This window comes from Nomascus leucogenys, chromosome 4 (genome assembly GCF_006542625.1).
Source record: "Nomascus leucogenys isolate Asia chromosome 4, Asia_NLE_v1, whole genome shotgun sequence".
Taxonomy (NCBI): Eukaryota; Metazoa; Chordata; class Mammalia; order Primates; family Hylobatidae; genus Nomascus; species Nomascus leucogenys.
The window spans coordinates 83,259,985-83,276,484 of record NC_044384.1 but is presented as its reverse complement, the minus strand read 5'-3'; the positions used below and the strand labels follow the sequence as shown (position 1 = coordinate 83,276,484).

At 48.5% G+C, this 16,500-nt stretch overlaps 2 protein-coding genes across 6 annotated transcripts in view; one reads left to right on the top strand and one right to left on the bottom strand.

Annotated features, from left to right (window-relative positions):
• The window catches only part of RTN3 (reticulon 3), an 81,454-nt gene extending 80,706 nt beyond the window's left edge, over nucleotides 1-748 (bottom strand). Inside the window, exon 1 of one of the 4 annotated variants that reach the window (XM_012497044.2) lies at nucleotides 288-748. In XM_012497044.2, the coding sequence (XP_012352498.1) occupies nucleotides 288-429 (142 nt within the window). In that variant the 5' untranslated portion in view covers nucleotides 430-748. The remainder of the gene's footprint in view (nucleotides 1-287) is intronic. The other 3 variants (XM_012497028.2, XM_012497039.2, XM_030811000.1) reach the window with 3 other exon arrangements.
• A 9,379-nt stretch (nucleotides 749-10,127) lies between these two features.
• The window catches only part of ATL3 (atlastin GTPase 3), a 44,230-nt gene continuing 37,857 nt past the window's right edge, over nucleotides 10,128-16,500 (top strand). The window contains exon 1 of one of the 2 annotated variants that reach the window (XM_003274133.4): nucleotides 10,128-10,727. Coding sequence is in view for 1 of the 2 variants with exons in the window: in XM_003274132.4 (XP_003274180.1) it covers nucleotides 11,083-11,128 (46 nt within the window). In the remaining variant the exon portion in view is untranslated. Of the gene's footprint in view, nucleotides 10,728-10,797; nucleotides 11,129-16,500 lie in introns of those variants that run through there. The other variant, XM_003274132.4, reaches the window with a different exon arrangement.

Below are 16,500 nucleotides of genomic sequence, written 5' to 3'. Positions count from 1 at the left end.
ACGAGCTGGTATTTTTCCCCACCTGCCCAGTCTTGGCGTTAACGCCCACTGGACTATCTCCCCGCCCCCAACCTGTTTTCCTCACACCCCGCTATTTCCTCACCGCCTGCACAACCTTACGTTCCCCTTCCCCTTTCGCCCATTTTCCAATGGCTCGTCCCCGGGGGGCTGAAGCCCTCAGTAGTCGAGGGTAATTCGCCCTCCTCCCGCCTCGCCTCCTAATCCCCCCAGCCCCCAGGCCCCCGCTCGCCCTCTTTCCCAGAGCGGGGGCTCCCCGCGCGCCTTACCCGCACAGGAGGAACTGCAGCTCTTCGTCCCCAGGGCCGGGCAGGCTCCTGGGCTCCCGCCGCCGCCGGGCGCGGACGGCTCAGCTCCGGAGGACGACGAGGAGATGGAAGGGGACTGAGTGGCCGCCGACGGCTCCGCCATGGCTACGCGAGCGAGGATGGGAGAAGGGTGAAAAGAGATACCGGGCGGGTGAGAGGGAGGGGAAATAGAATAATCCGGCAACTGGCTCGCCCAAGTCCCTTTACTCCGCCTGCTCCGAGGACAGACTCCGATAGACTGACTGACTCAGCCGAGCGCAGCGAGAGGGCGGGAGCGCGAGCGCGCATGCGCACAAAGGGCTCCGAGCTGGTGCCAAAGCGCACAGCGGCACAGGGCGCAGGCGCAAGAACCGCTGCTCTGCGCTCTTGCAGGGAAGGAGGGGCAAAGCCGGCCTCACGCGGCGCCTCGCGCGCCGAGGGTTGGGGAGCGTCCCTTGGGGACCAGACGCAAAGGGCGTACCCAAGTCCCAATCCCCGCCCACGACTGCGGCCGAATCGGGGAGCTGCGGGGTAGTATTCCCTCCTACCTCTTTATGTGAATGTTTTAGGGTTGGCAGATTATGTATTTTAACGGTAGAAATTTCTTTGGGCTTCCATTATGGAAACTCTCTTTCCCATACATTCCAGAGCCTATATCTTTTGTTTGATGCATTCCCACCTGTGACTCCAATAAAAAGTGAAAACCAGAGTGTAGAGTAGGCCCACTCTGCAAGGTGCTTTGTGAATCTCTCTGGCTGTGTCGTAATATCTCCTCACCGAGAGGCAGAGATGGCACGGCCCCCCATTTGGTAGGTGGAGAAAGATGCTATACAGAATGAAAAACGATTACTCATTCCAATCACATTGCAATGCAGTCGCAGAACCTGCTTCGTATTCTTATCTCGTTACTGTTGCCAGAGAAGGGTCCACCTTGAGTCTTAAGGTTTTCTTTTCCTCCGAATAGACTGTCAGGTAGAGACGACATATTTTAGACGGGAAAAAAAAAAAAGCTGAGCTGATGAAGAAGAGCCAGGAGATAAGAAAATGTTGGCTGTGATTATGGGGGATGATAAAATTAGATATTAAAAATTCAGAATAAGGCCGCAGTCAGTGGCAGAGGCCCGTAGTCTCTGCTACAGCAGAGAAGGGAGGATCACTTGACCCCAGGAGTTGGAGTCCAGACTGGGCCACACAGCGAGAACCTTCCTGCCTTAAAAAAAAAAAAAAAAGTAAAAAAAAAAATCAGAATAAGGCACAAAATACACATAATTGAATTTTATTCATAGACTAAAAGGGGTCCTTAGCAGAACATGTATTTAAAACCAGATTTCTAGCCTATAATTGGATTTTGTTCATTTTTTGCTTTTTCTGGGCTGGATTGCCAAATTCAAAGCCTTCTCCCTACATCTGGTCAAAATATTGGAAAGGTGCATAGTCTTTGTTAAAGGAGGACTGTTGGCTGGGCGCGGTGGCTCACACCTGTAATCCCAGCACTTTGGGAGGCCGAGGCAGGTGGATCACCTGATGTCAGGTGTTCAAGAACAGCCTGGCCAATGTCTCTACCAAACCCTGTCTCTACTAAAAATACAAAAATTAGCTGGGCGTGGTGGTGGGTGCCTGTAATCCCAGCTACTCGGGAGGCTGAGGCAAGAGAATTGCTTGAACCCGGGAGGCAGAGGTTGCAGTGAGCCGAGATTGCACCATTGCCCTCCAGCCTGGATGAAAGAGCAAAACTCCGTCAAAAAAAAAAAAAAAAAAAAAAGGACTGTATCCTGGAAATAATAAAAATCAAGGCTGTCGACTGTTATTGCTAAAGCAGCAATCGATGACCCAAAGTACAATTGCGGGATCAGCAGATCCTGTAAAGATGCAACCTCATGAAACAGGAGGTGGTCAGCCAAGCTGCCACTGAGGGGAAAGGTGATCTGACCAGTGGGGATCTTCTAGAACAAGCTGCGTACTACATCTGCCCTTGAGTTTTTAAGGTCAGGTAAAGCCCCAGGGGGTGGGAGGATGACTCCTGGCCTTTGCAATGCTCTGAAAAAGGCATAGAAAAATATTTTCCAAAATAACTTTGTGGCTAATATCTTACCCTGGCACTTACAGCATCAGCTGATAATGCAGCAAACTGTCTCTTGGATGGCAAAGGGAAATAATAGCAGATCTGATAACCAAGCCAGTTATCTACTCATTCTGATATGTGCATAAGTTTTTTAAAAAATCTACAGTATTAGGGGAGCTGTTTTCTTCTTCCTTCCTTCTTTCTTGTCTATTAAATGCTCTGCTCCTTAAAACAAAACAAACAAACAAAAATCTACATTATTAGGTGCTAGATAAGGAAATAAATGATGCTAGTACCTAACTCTGACAGTACTTGCTGCAATCTGGAGACTCCAGCTGGAAGGAAGTCCATTTTCCTAATATGTAGCAGCAGAGAAGTTAAAAAGCAAGATATGCACGTGATCTTACTGTTCTTTTCAGACCCTTCGGAAATTTTTTTTTTTTTTGAGATGGAGTCTTGCTCTATTATCCAGGCTGGAGTGCAGTAGTGCGATCTTGGCTCACTGCAACCTCCGCCTCCCGGGTTCAAGCAGTTCTCCTGGCTCAGCCTCCTGAGTAGCTGGGATTATAGGCACGTGCCTCCATGTCTGGCTAATTTTTGTATTTTTAGTAGAGGCGGGGTTTCACCATGTTGGCCAGGGCGGTCTTGAACTCCTGACCTCGGGTGATCCTCCTGCCTCAGTTTCCCACGCCTGGGATTATAGGTGTGAGCCACTGTGCCCGGCCAGTTCTATGAATGTGTATTGATCATGTGCTGTGTGTATAACACAATCCTGAGAACTTTGAAGAGACCTCCAAAATATGTTAGTCTTGTCATCAATAAGCTCACAAGCTAGTTAGGACAAAAAACATACTCACATAAAGTTAAATAATATAAATTAAATCGCAACTAAAAACAACCCCAAACACCATAAAACCATAATGCTTTGATTAGATGGCAAATAAATTAAATGAATTTAAAAGAGGGGGGCCAGGCGCAGTGGCTCACGCCTATAATCCCAGCACTTTGGTAGGCTGAGCTGGGCGGATCACCTGAGGTCGGGAGTTCAAGACCAGCCTGACCAACATGGAGAAACCCTGTCTCTACTAAAAATACAAAAATTAGCCAAGCGTGGTGGTGCATGCCTGTAATCCCAGCTACTCGGGAGGTTGAGGCAGGAGAATCGCTTGAACCCCGGAGGCAGAGGTTACAGTGAGCTGAGATCGCGCCATTGCACTCCAGCCTGGGTGACAAGAGCGAGACTCTGTCTCAAAAAAAGAGACAAACCAAAAACCAAAAAACAAAAAAACAGGGAAAAGGCCTGTAATCCCAGCACTTTGGGAGGGCAAGGTAGGTGGATCACCTGAGGTCGAAAGTTTGAGACTAGTCTGGCCAACATGGAGAAACCCCATCTCTACTGAAAATACAAAATTATCCAGGCATGGTGGTGTGCACCTGTAATCCCAGCTACTCGGGAGGCTGAGGCACGAGAATCGCCTGAGCCTGGGAGGCAGAGGTTGCAATGAGCCGAGATCATGCCACTGAACTCTAGCCTGGGCAACACAGTGAGACTCCACCTCAAAAAAAACAAAAAAAAAGAGGGGAAGGAATTACCATGAAGTTATAGTGGCTTAGGGAGTTGTTTTTTTTTTTTTTTTTCTGTCACCCAGGCTGGAGTGCAGTGGTGCGATTTCGGCTCACTGCAGCCTCTGCCTCCCAGGTTTAAGTGATTTTCCTGCCTCAGCCTCCCAAGTAGCTGGGATTACAGGTGTGTGCCACCATGCCTGGCTAATTTTTTGTGTTTTCAGTAGAGACAGGGTTTCACTGTGTTAGCCAGGATGGTCTCGATGTCCTGACCTCATGATCTGCCTGCCTCGGCCTCCCAAAGTGCTGGGATTACAGGCGTGAGCCACCGTGCCCGGCCAGGAGGTTTTATGAAGATGCTCAAAGTTAGATAGGTGTTTGGAGTTGTAAAGAAGTAATTAAAAGCAGAAAAAGATGGTATGAGGCAAACACAGGGGTTGCTTTTGTGAATGTATACAAAAAAAGTACTCTACTGGGCAGATGAATCACAAAAAAAGAACCTCTTTCTCCCAGCCCCACCCATGATACAGTTCCATGCTGATTTGTCTAGCAGAACCTCACCTAGATTTGATCCCCTCTTGCCCCTCATCTCCACAAGCTGCCTTGGTGTAACACTCAGACTGCACAGCCATATGTGGTGGCTGAAGGCTCAGACGTATGAGCATGTATAATGGGTCTTGGGTGTTGGTTAGACCAAATTGGCTGGAGCTGAAGGCTTGAATTAGGACAGGAGGGAAGATATGGGGATAACATCTAAAATGAGGAAGATATGTTGGGGCCAGTGTGTGGAGAAGCACTAGTATTAAACTAAAGAACTGAGGATTTGTCTTTAGAATAATGGGGATTGAGTGGAAATTTTTGGTGGGAAATGGCTCAGGTGGGATTTTGTTTTCTTTTTTTTTGTCCAAGATGGGATTTTTTTTTTTGAGATGGAGTCTCACTCTGTCATCCAGGGTGGAGTGCAGTGGCATGATCTCAGCTGACTGCACCCTCCGCCTCCCCGGTTCAAGCGATTCTTTGCCTCAGCCTCCCGAGTAGCTGGGACTACAGGCCCATGCCACCATGCCTGGCTAATTTTTATATTTTTATAGAGACAAGGTTTCACCATATTGGCTAGGCTGGTCTTGAACACCTGACCTCATGATCTGCCTGCCTCAGCCTCCCAAAGTCCTGGGATTACAGGCGTGAGCCACTGCGCTCGACCCAAGATGGAATTTTTAAAGTGCTCCCTGGCTGGCCTGGTGGCTCACCTCTGTAATCCCTGCATTTTGAGACGCCAAGGCAGGAGGATGGCTTGAGCCCAAGAGTTCAAGACCAGCCTGGACAAGATAGCGAGACCTCATCTTGAAAAATAAAATAACTCCAGGCACCGTGGCTCACGCCTGTAATCCTAGCACTTTGGGAGGCCAAGGTGGGCGGATCACGAGGTCAGGAGATCGAGACCATCCTGGCTAACACAGTGAAACCCCATCTCTACTAAAAATACAAAAAATTAGCTGGGCTTAGTGGCGGGCACCTATAGTCCCAGCTACTCGGGAGGCTGAGGCAGGAGCATGGTGTGAACTCGGGAGGTGGAGCTTGCAGTGAGCCGAGATCGCGCCACTGAACTCCAGCCTGGGCAACAGAGCGAGACTCCATCTCAAAAAAAAAAAAGAAAGAAAAATAAAATAAAGAGCACGCTGGAGTATGGACATTTCTCTGAAGTTCTCTTGAACACCTGACGCACTGTGCTAGGTCTCTTATTCTTTGGCCCTGTCTTTATAGGACTCGTATTTTTGTGTGCGTGTGTGAGTACATAGTAAGGACTGGTTTTTTTTTTTTTGAGATGGAGTTTTGCTCTCGTTGTCCAGGCTGGAGTGCAATGGCACGATCTTGGCTCACTGCAACCTCTGCCTCCCGGGTTCAAGCGATTCTCCTGCCTCAGCCTCCGGAGTAGCTGGGACTACAGGCATGCGCCACCACACCCGGCTAATTTTGTATTTTTAGTAGAGACAGGGTTTATCCATGTTGGTCAGGCTGGTCTCGAACTCCTGACCTCAGGTGATCCACCCGCCTTGGCCTCCCAAAGTGCTGAGATTACAGGCATGAGCCACTGCACCTGGCCAGGACTGGTATTTTATACAGATAATTTCTTTATTTTTGAGACGGAGTTTTGCTCTTGTCACCCACACTGCAGTGCAATGGCATGATCTCAGCTCACTGCAATCTCCGCCTCCTGAGTTCAAGCGATTCTCCTGCATCAGCCTCCCCACTGGCTAGGATTACAGGTTCACGCTACCAAGCCCAGCTAATTTTTATATTTTTACTAGAGATGGGGTTTCACCATGTTGGCCAGGCTGTTCTTGAACTCCTGACCTCTGGTGATTGGCCCACCTCAGCCTCCCAAAGTGCTGGGATTACAGGTGTGAGCCACTGTACTCGGCCTATACAGGTAATTTCCCAGTTTAACTTCTAAGCCATCTAATTACCCTATTTTTTTTTGACTTTTAGAAAAAAGTATATATTTTATTTTATTTTTAAATTTTTAAAAATTATATATTTTAATTTAAAACATTTGAAGTTCAGGCGCAGTGGCCCACACCTGTAATCCCAGCACTTTGGGAGGCTGAGGTAGGCAAACTGCCTGAGGTCAGGAATTGGAGACCAGCCTGCCTAACATGGTGAAACCCTGTCTTTACTAAAAATACAAAAAAATTAGCCGAGCGTGGTGGCACATTCCTGTTGTCCAGCTACTCAGAAGGCTGAGGCAGGAGACTCGCTTCAACCCGGGAGGCAAAAGTTGCAGTGAGCCAAGATTGTGCCACTGCACTCCAGCCTGGGCGACAGAGTGAAACTCTATCTCAAAAAAAAGTTTAATATATAGTCACAGATCATTCATATATATGCACACAAATATTCAGGAATATATTGTAAAGTTTTATCACTAACTCCTTCCACTCCTCTGCACACATATAGGTAGCTACTATTAGGATTTTCTTTATTTTTTATTTTTATTTTGTTTTGAGATGGAGTCTCGCTCTGTTGCCCAGGCTGGAGTGCAATGGCGCGATCTCAGCTCACTGCAAGCTCCGCCTCCTGGGTTCACGCCATTCTCCTACCTCAGCCTCCCAAGTAGCTGGGACTACAGGCGCCCACCACCACGCCTGGCTAATTTTTTGTATTTTTAGTAGAGATGGGGTCTCACCGTGTTAGCCAGGATGGTCTCGATCTCCTGACCTCGTGATCTGCCTGCCTCAGCCTCCCAAAGTGCTGGGATTACAGGCGTGAGCCACCAAGCCCGGCCACTATTAGAATATTCCTGTGGCAAACATAAGCAAAGGTGAATATGGCAAATCTGTATCCTCATCCCCACCGCCTTTTTTTTATTTTAATGGAGTCGCTCTGTCACCCAGGCTGGAATGCAGTGGTGGCATGATCTCGGCTCACTGCAACCTCTGCCTCTTGTGTTCCAGCCATTCTCCTGCCTCGGCCTCCCAAGTTGCTGGGATTACAAGCATACGCCACCATGCCTGGCTAATTTTTGTATTTTTAGTAGAGACAGTGTTTCACTATGTTGGCCAGGCTGGTCTTGAACTTGTGACCTTAAGTGATCTGCCCGCTTCAGACTCCCAAAGTGCTGAGATTACAGGCATGAGCCACTGCGTGCTGTCCCCCACCCCCCTTTCTTTCTTTCTTTCTTTCTTTCTTTCTTTCTTTCTTTCTTTCTTTCTTTCTTTCTTTTCTTTCTTTTTTGTTTTTTTGGAGGTAGGGGTTTGCTCTGTTGCTCAGGCTGGAATGCAGTGCTACAATTATGGCTCACTGCATCCTCTACCTCCTGGGCTCAAGCAATCCTCCCACCTCAGCCTCCCAAGTAGCTGGGACCACAGGCACCCCACCATACCCAGCTAATTTATTTGTTTATTTTTGGTAGACATGGGATCTCCCTATATTGCCCAGACTATTTTGTCTATTTGTCGGTTTGTGACAGAATTTTGCTCTTATTGCCCAGGCTGGATGCAACGGCGGGATCTCAGCTCACTGCAACCACTGCCTCCTGGGTTCAAGAGATTCTCCTGCCTCAGCCTCTGGAGTAGCTGGGATTACAGGTGCCTGCCACCACGCTTGGCTAATTTTTTGTATTTTTAGTATAGACGGGATTTCACCACGTTGGCCAGGCTGGTCTCCAACTCCTGACCTCAGGTGATCCACCTGCCTCGGCCTCCCAAAGTGTTGGGATTACAGGCGTGAGCCACCGCTCCCGGCCCCCAGACTGGTCTTGAACTCCTGGGCTCAAGAGATCCTCCCAGTTAGACTGCTGTGCTGTTGGCTGAAATACCAATAATGAAGTAGCTGACAAGTTCTTAAGTTTTCAGTATGTTACCATGTTGAGGACCTAATATTCAACTTTATAAGACCCTATCAAGTGGGGTTGGCTATTTTCTTTTTACAAATAAAGATGCCAAATCATTACCCCATTTTACACACATGCAAAATAAGGTATGGAAATTTAAATGATGCCCAGGGATGTAGTATTCCAACTTGTCCCTTCCAAGTTGCTTAAATACTGATCCTGCACATAGATGGCAGAAAGCTGAACTGTGTACCAGTACGGTCACAGTGAATATTTCCTCAGCTGTTTATCCCACAGGACTGCGAGTCTCTGGAGGATAGGAATGTGTCTTATGCAGCATTATGGCCTATCATGGTACCTGGCATATAACAAATGCCCTATTTTTGGAAAGCTTTGGAACCTGAGTCATGGTGGATGACATTGCAGAAAACAATTTTGCTATTTTTGTGTTTCATAAACCACTTGAGTATCTTGAATATTTATGACTTTGTTTTGCTTTTCCAGAATGAATATGCTGATTACTAATTTTGATCACTAACCACGCAGTCATCATTTCCAAACACACAGCTCACTTAACCTAGAACAACCGTGTGGGTCTTTAAATCATTTTGCAGATGATGAAATGGGTTCAGAGAGGTTAAGTAACTCAACCAAGGTTGCATAGCTAGTGAACATCAGAGCCAAAACTCAGAGCCAGGTAAATCTGACCCCAAAGCCAGTGGTCTGTCCACTCAAATATGTCTACATGTCACCTACTTCTGGAAAACCTCAAGGAAAGCTCAACCTGTGATCATAGCACATGACTCAATTCAGAGTGAGATGGCTGAAGGCAGGCTGTAACCAGTATCGTCAATATTTGGCACTTTCAATGTCCACTGTTTTGATGACTCTGGATACTTGAGAAGGAAATAACACAAAGCATGTTTCTCATTTACAGGGGTTGCTTTCTAAGCTGTGACTAATCCTTAAGTCCACCTATAATTTGTACTGTTTTGTTCCAAATGCCAAAAGCTTCTACAAGGGCTACAATGCTGATGTGCTAACATTGACCTTGATACCTTGATGATGTAATATTGAGACATATATCAGGATTTGCTGTTCACTTCCTGAGAAGTTGGATTTCAGTGAATCTGGGGAGCCCTTAAAATAAACTAGGGTATTCTGTTCAATAGTAAAAGGTATTTAATATTAAAGGAACCAGAAAGTGAGTGAGCAGTGTTAGATGTAACATGTATCTTCTTCATCCATTAATTGAATAGATATTTGAGTCTCTATTATCTGCCAGTAGTATTTAGGGACTGGGGATATACAAGTGAACAAAACAGACAAAAATTCCTATCTGTTTGGAACTTACATTCAGTGGGAAGAGACAAACACAATGAAAGGTAAAACATAAGTCAGACGGTAGTAGGAAGTCTTTTTTTTTTGAGATGGAGTCTTGCTGTTTCTCCCAGGCTGGAGTGCAGTGGTGCCATCTCCACTCAATGCAACCTCTCCTGCCTCAGCCTCCCGAGTAGCTGGGATTACAGGCACGCGCCACCACGCCCAGCTAATTTTTTTTTTTGGTATTTTTTTTTAGTAGAGACGGGGTTTCACCATATTGGCCAGGCTGGTCTTGAACTCCTGACCTTGTGATCCACCCACCTGGACCTTCCAAAGTGCTGGGATTACAGGCGTGAGCCACCACGCCCGGACTCTTTTTTTTTTAAATGGAGTTTTGCTCTTGTTGCCCAGGCTGGAGTGCAATGGAGCGATCTCGGCTCACTGCAACCTCCGCCTGCTGGGTTCAAGCGATTCTCCTGTTCAGCCTCCGGAGTAGCTGGGATTACAAGCGTGCGCCACTACGCCTGGCTAATTTCGTATTTTTAGTACAGACGGGGTTTCTCCATGTTGGTCAGCCTGGTCTCGAACGCCCACGACCTCAGGTGATCCACCCGCCTCGGCCTCCCAAAATGCTGGGATTACAAGCGTGAGGCGCGGCGCCCGGCCTGGACTTCTACATTAGCTATCAGAGCGGTGATGGTGCGCATCAGCCATGGCCAGGGACAGGAATACAGGGAGATGATAATAAAGGTGGTAATGAAGTCACGGCCACCTGCCCTTATGAAGTCAAAATCATTAAAGACCCAGTGACGTTCATGCCATCCAGGGTTGAGGCCTCTCTTCTGCCCATCTGTGGTCCCAGGCCTAGTTAAACACCGAGGCCGTCTCCCACACAGGGGGTTCTAGGATAAAGCCTCGGCCTGGGGCCTGGTCTGCACGCTAGGCGCCGGCCGCGGCTCGCTGGAGGACCCGAGCCAGCCCGCCCCTTCCCGCACGGCCTGCTGGGAGTTGTAGTTCAGTCGTCGGATAACCGCGCCAAGCCCCGCCCCACGTGAGTGCGCAGTATGGGGAGCGCTGGCCGGGACCCAGTGAGCGCGGGACTACAATTCCCAAAGGACCGTAGCACCCAGCGCCCCGCCAACAGGTACCCGGCGGCACGCGGCGCGCACACGCGGCGCGCACACGCGGCGCGCACACGCGGCGCGCACACGCGGCGCGCACACGCGGCGCGCACACGCGGCGCGATTCTGCCGCGTGCGCTTTCCCGCCCCGCCTCGCCTAGCCTCGTCCTGCCCTCGCCACGCCTCGGGCTGTCCGTTGGGCCACGCAGACCGCGCTGCGTTCGCTCCGTCGCGGTTCCGCGTGCCCCACCTTCTCGCTAGTTTTTTCTAGAGCCCAGGCTCCGCCCGTTTCCCGCTTCCAGGGCCTGGTTCGTTCCCGCCCCCACCCGTCCCTCTCCTCTGCACCCCTACTGCTTCTGCTTTGAAGGCGGAGGCTCCATGTTGTCCCCTCAGCGAGTGGCAGCAGCTGCCTCAAGAGGAGCAGGTGAGGCGCCAATTTTCCCCGGATCGCCCCGCGGCCACCCCCGCCGCCCTCCCTGCTGTAGTTCTGAAAAGAACCCCCGCCCGCGCCGCCGCCTTTCCTATTCCCGGAGCTGGGACCACGCGTCCCTCACCGGGGTCACTCGGTTTCCGAATTTGTGGCGGGGGGGCCCCTCTTCGGGCCCAGCTGGTCCAGCGAGGGCGGCGCCTTCCTTAGTTTTAGGTCGGGGGCGGCCGCCTTCAGGGCTCGGGCCGGGGCGCCGCCGGGGGCTCCTCCAGCTCCTCCTTTGGGCTGCAGCTGCCCCTGGGCGGCCCAAGGGCCGGTGGTCCCCGTGGGCGGCGTCCGGAGTTTCGGCCCCGCCGAGCCCCGCCCTGGGCAGAGCTGGGCGCCCCAGGGCGCTGCCCCTCCGGGTCCGGGCACTCAGCGCCCTCTTGGGTCGGGAAATCGGGGCCCGGATGGAGCGGGAAGGTGGATGCTGGTTTATTTGGCCTTTCTGGAAGTGCTGGAAAGCTGCGAAGTGTCTTAGAAGCTTTATTTTTATCCTAACGACCTTCTGGCACTGACCACAATATTAGGAGAGTTGGTTTTCAACCCACACTTAAGGCTGTAAAGAATTGGCCTAAATTGATTTTTACTAAGTTAGTGCTTTTGGCACAGTACGTTGTTCTTTTGCTTTCCCGAAGACATGAAACATAGTGAAAGTATTAAGTAAAAACCAAATAAGGAGTCACCGTGTATTCACGGATCTGATTTCGTCTGTCATTTTACTTGGCTTTATTCTAGTGTAATGTGTGTGCTATTGAAATGGCCGTTTCACTTGCGAAATCGAAGGGCAAAAAGGAAAAGAACAGTGAAGAATTTTTAAATGAGTCTCAGTTCTCAAATTCAAATACGAAGAAATGGAACGTTTTGTCAGTCTTAGAATAACGGACCAAAAATGTACGATTTCACATATTGGCTTACTTTTGGAGATTAAAGAAGCATAACCTACGGAGTACTAATCCCTGTCAAGAATTTAGCATTGCAACATAGGTACTGAAATTCAAATTAGTGCTTTTTTTTTCCATTCCCACAGAGATTAGCTTGTACTCCAGAAATTCCTGTTGCCGCTCTAACACCTGTAAACACTTGGCTGAGAAGGATCTCAGTATTGCAGTAGTCCAGCACATTGTTTTATTTTATTATTATTTTTCGAGACAGAGTTTTGCTCTTGTCACCCAGGCTGGAGTGCAATGGCGCGATCTCGGCTGACTGCAACCTCCGCTTCCTGGGTTCAAGCAATTCTCCTGCCTCATCCTCCCGAGTAGCTGGGATTACAGGCGCTCTCCACCATGCGCGGCTATTTTTTTTTGAGACGGAGTTTCGTTTTTGCTACCTAGGCTGGAGTGCAGTGGCTCAGTGTTGGCTCACTGCACCCTCCGCTTCCTGGGTTCAAGCGATTCTCCTGCTTCAGCCTCCCGAGTAGCTGGGATTATAGACATCCGCCACCAGGCCCAGCTAATTTTTTGTGTTTTTAGTAGAAACGGGGTTTCACCACGTTGGCCAGGCTGGTCTCGAACTCCTGACCTCAGGTGATCCACCCTTCTCGGCCTCCCAAAGTGCTGGGATTACAGGCGTGAGCCATCGTGCCCGGCCCATTATTAGCTATAGTTTACTACCTCATTGTAGTAGAAATCATGAAATAGGAGAAATAACAGAGGATAGGATGTGATGTGTACTAGCTTAATTTTCTTTTTCTTTTCTTTTTTTTTTCTTCTGGTGAGAAGGAGTCTTGCTCTCTCGCCCAGGCTGGAGTGCAATGGTGCGATCTCTGCTCACTGCAACCTCCACCTCCCAGGTTCAAGCGATTCTCCTGCCACAGCCTCCCAGGTAGCTGGGATTACAGGTGCCCACCACCGCGCCTGGGTAGTTTTTGTATTTTTAGTAGAGACGGGGTTTCACCATGTTGGCCAGGCTGATCTTGAACTCCTGACCTCAGGTTATCTGCCCAGCTCAGCTTCCCAAAGTGCTGGGATTGCAGGTGTGAGCCAGTTGCGTGGTATTTCGATTGTTAGAACGCCTTCGATATATTTCACAGCTGAAGTATGTTAACAGATTAGAAGATAGGCTTTCCTGGTATAGTAGGCGCTAATTAGGAAATCCTTACTTGGCCAGGAGCTGTGGCTTACTCCTGTAATCCCAGCATTTTGGGAGGCTGAGGCAGGTGGATCACCTGAGGTCAGGAGTTCAAGACCAGCCTGGCCAACATGGTGAGACGCCCCGCCCCCCCCCCGCCCCGCCAACCCCCCCGCAAAAAAATAAAAAAAAAGTTAGCCAAGGTGGTGTTGCAGGCCTGTAGTTCTGGCTGCTCAGGAGGCTGAGGTGAGAGGATGGAGTGAGCCCAGGAAGTTGGCTGCAGTGAGCCTTCTTTTTTTTTTTTCTTGTTTTTCTTTTTTTCTTTGCAGTGAGCCTTGTTCTTGCCACTGCACTCCAGCCTAGGCAACACAGTGAGACCTTGTCTCAAAAAAAAAGGAACACAGCTAATTAAAACCTTTGGTGGCATTCTTTTTTTTTTTGAGATGGAGTCTTGCTCTGTAGCCCAGGCTGGAGTACAGTGGCGCAATCTTGGCTCACTGCAAGCTCTGCCTCCCGGGTTCAGGCCATTCTCCTGCCTCAGCCTCCCGAGTAGCTGGGAGTACAGGTGCCCGCCACCACGCCCGGCTCATTTTTTGTACTTTTTAGTAGAAACGGGGTTTCACCGTGTTAGCCAGGATGGTCTCGATCTCCTGACCTCATGATCCGCCCGCCTCAGCCTCCCAAAGTGCTAGGATTACAGGTGTGAGCCACCACACCTGACCTGGTGGCATTCTTATGCTTAGGAAAGAGATACAAAAGTGTTATTGAGCTCATTCCATTAAAAAGATTTTTTTTCCTCCGCTTGTGATATAGCCTGGCATCATTTTCAGATTCAGCCCTCTCCTTGGATTTTCTGAATCTTCAGTACCGTTTAGTCATAGATAATTTTTGTAAACCTATGAAGCATTACACAATCCTTAGTCAACAACAAAAAAATATGGTTTCGTTCAGCCTTCTGTGCTATGGCGAAAAGATTTTCTACAACAGACAAATATAAAATTTGCCCAGTATTCTGGTTAATTGGATTTAAATAGTATTTTCACTGAAACAGCCTTAAGCATATTGCAGTGTGTCTACTGGCACAATCAGTGCCTTAAGACAAAACGGTATATAAAAGCACCCACCCCTCCACCACCAGAAGGAACCACACCCAGCAGTTCTAGAGTTGGCTAAGGTCTTAGTATACTTACTCTTGCCTGTGATGATGTTTTCTCTGGCTTTGTCAGTTAGAAACCTTAAAGACTGCCAGGAAGAACAAGGCATGAAAATGGTATGCCTCTGTTTTGGGTGTGTTGCTCTTGCCCTTTGGAGAATATGATATTTTATAAGGAGACTGGAAAACTCAGATCATTACTTTACCCTGAGTCATACATGAATCTACTCAGCAAAGTGTTTCTGTGACTGGTTACTTTGATTTCAGAACTCTTTGAATGGTAAGGATGAGCACCAAGGCTGACTACTCAGTGGTTCTTAACCTATGGTAATATTGCCTCTTCCTGCCCCTGGAGCATTTAGCAATGGCTGGAGACATTTTTTAGGTGTTAGAACCTGCTGTGGGGAGTGTTACTGTTATCTAGTGGGTAGAGGCCAGGGATGCTGCTCAATAGCCTGTAGTGCGTAGGATAGCCCCCCACAACAGTTGTGTAGCCCTAATGTCAATAAGTCAGTAGTGCCGAGGTTGAGAAACCCTAGTCTACACTGCCCTTTTTTTTTTTTTTTTTGAGACAGAGTCTCTCGCTCTGTCACCCAGGCTGGAGTGCAATGGCGCGATCTCAGCTCACTGCAACCTCCGTTTCCCAAGTTCAAGCGATTCTCCCGCTTCAGCCTCCTGAGTAGCTGGGACTACAGTCATGCACCACCACGCCTGGCCAATTTTTTTGAATTTTAAGTAGAGTCGGGGTTACACCGTATTGGTCAGGCTAGTCTCAAACTCTTGGCCGCAAATGATCCATCCGCCTTGGCCTCCCAAAGTGGTAGGATTACAGGCGTGAGCCACTGCACCCGGCCCACTTCTCAGGAATCCTAAACTCTTGGGAGGCTGAGGTGGGAGAATCACTTGAACCTGGGAGGTGGAGGTTGCAGTGAGCAGGGATGACACCACTGCTCACCAGCCTGGGCAACAGAGCAAGAATTTGTCTCAAAAAAAAAAAAAAAAAAAAAAAGCTTTCTAATTATACAAAGGTTTTCAACATTTTCTACATACTTGAATTGATGACTGATAGAATATTATCATGAGCTATTTACAGCAATGAAGTAGTCCCCATTATCTGAGGGGAATATATTGTAAGGCCCGTAGTGGATGCCTGAAACTGCTGATAGCACTGAGCCCTGTATACACTAGGTTGATCAATGAGAAGGCTACTAAGTAACTAATGGGCATGGTAGTGTATAAAGAAAGTGTGGATACTCTGGAAAAAGGAATGATTCATGTCCCAGGCAGGATAGCACAAGATTTCATCATGGTACTAAGAACTGCATTGCAATCTTAAGACTTATGAATTATTTCTGGAATTTTAAACATAGGTTGTAAATTCACATAAATACATGTGAATGACAGATGTGACTGTGGTCCAGCTGTAGCTTTGTGTCTGTGCAAAAATACCATGTTATCCATATTCATGTAAGTAATGTAATATAGCATTAACTGTTGTTGCAGTATGCAGAATTAGACTTTGGAAAATAATTGCTTCTCTAAAGGGACAAGGCATGTAAAGTTGCCACTTACAGATATTTTTAGTACCCTCCCCGGAGACTATATCTCCAGAGTTTAAGATTCCTGACAAGTGGACCAGGCATGGTGGCTCATGCCTGTAATCCCAGCACTTTGAGAGTCTGAGGTGGATGGATCACTTGATCGCACGGTGCGCGATCCACCACCCTTGGCCTCCCAAAGTGCTGGGATTACAGGCATGAGCCACCGCGCCTAGTTAGCACTCGACTCATTTTAGTGATGAAACTGAAAACTAGACATGCCCAGGATCACACAGGTTGTTAGTGGTAGGGCTGGAACAGGAACTTGTGTTTTGAGTCCTAAATTCATGTATTTCCACAGGTTACTTCTGAGAGTAAGCAGGTGAATCTGTCCATTAGGCAGTTGTACATTTAGACTAAATGCAAGTTAGAGATCCGTGAAGTTGTATCATCCAAACAGAGGGTAGGCTGGGTGCGGTGGCTCACGCCTGTAATCCCAGCACTTTGGGAGGCTGAGGCGGGCGGATCACCTGAGGTCAGGAGTTTGAGACCAGACTGGCCAAGGTGGT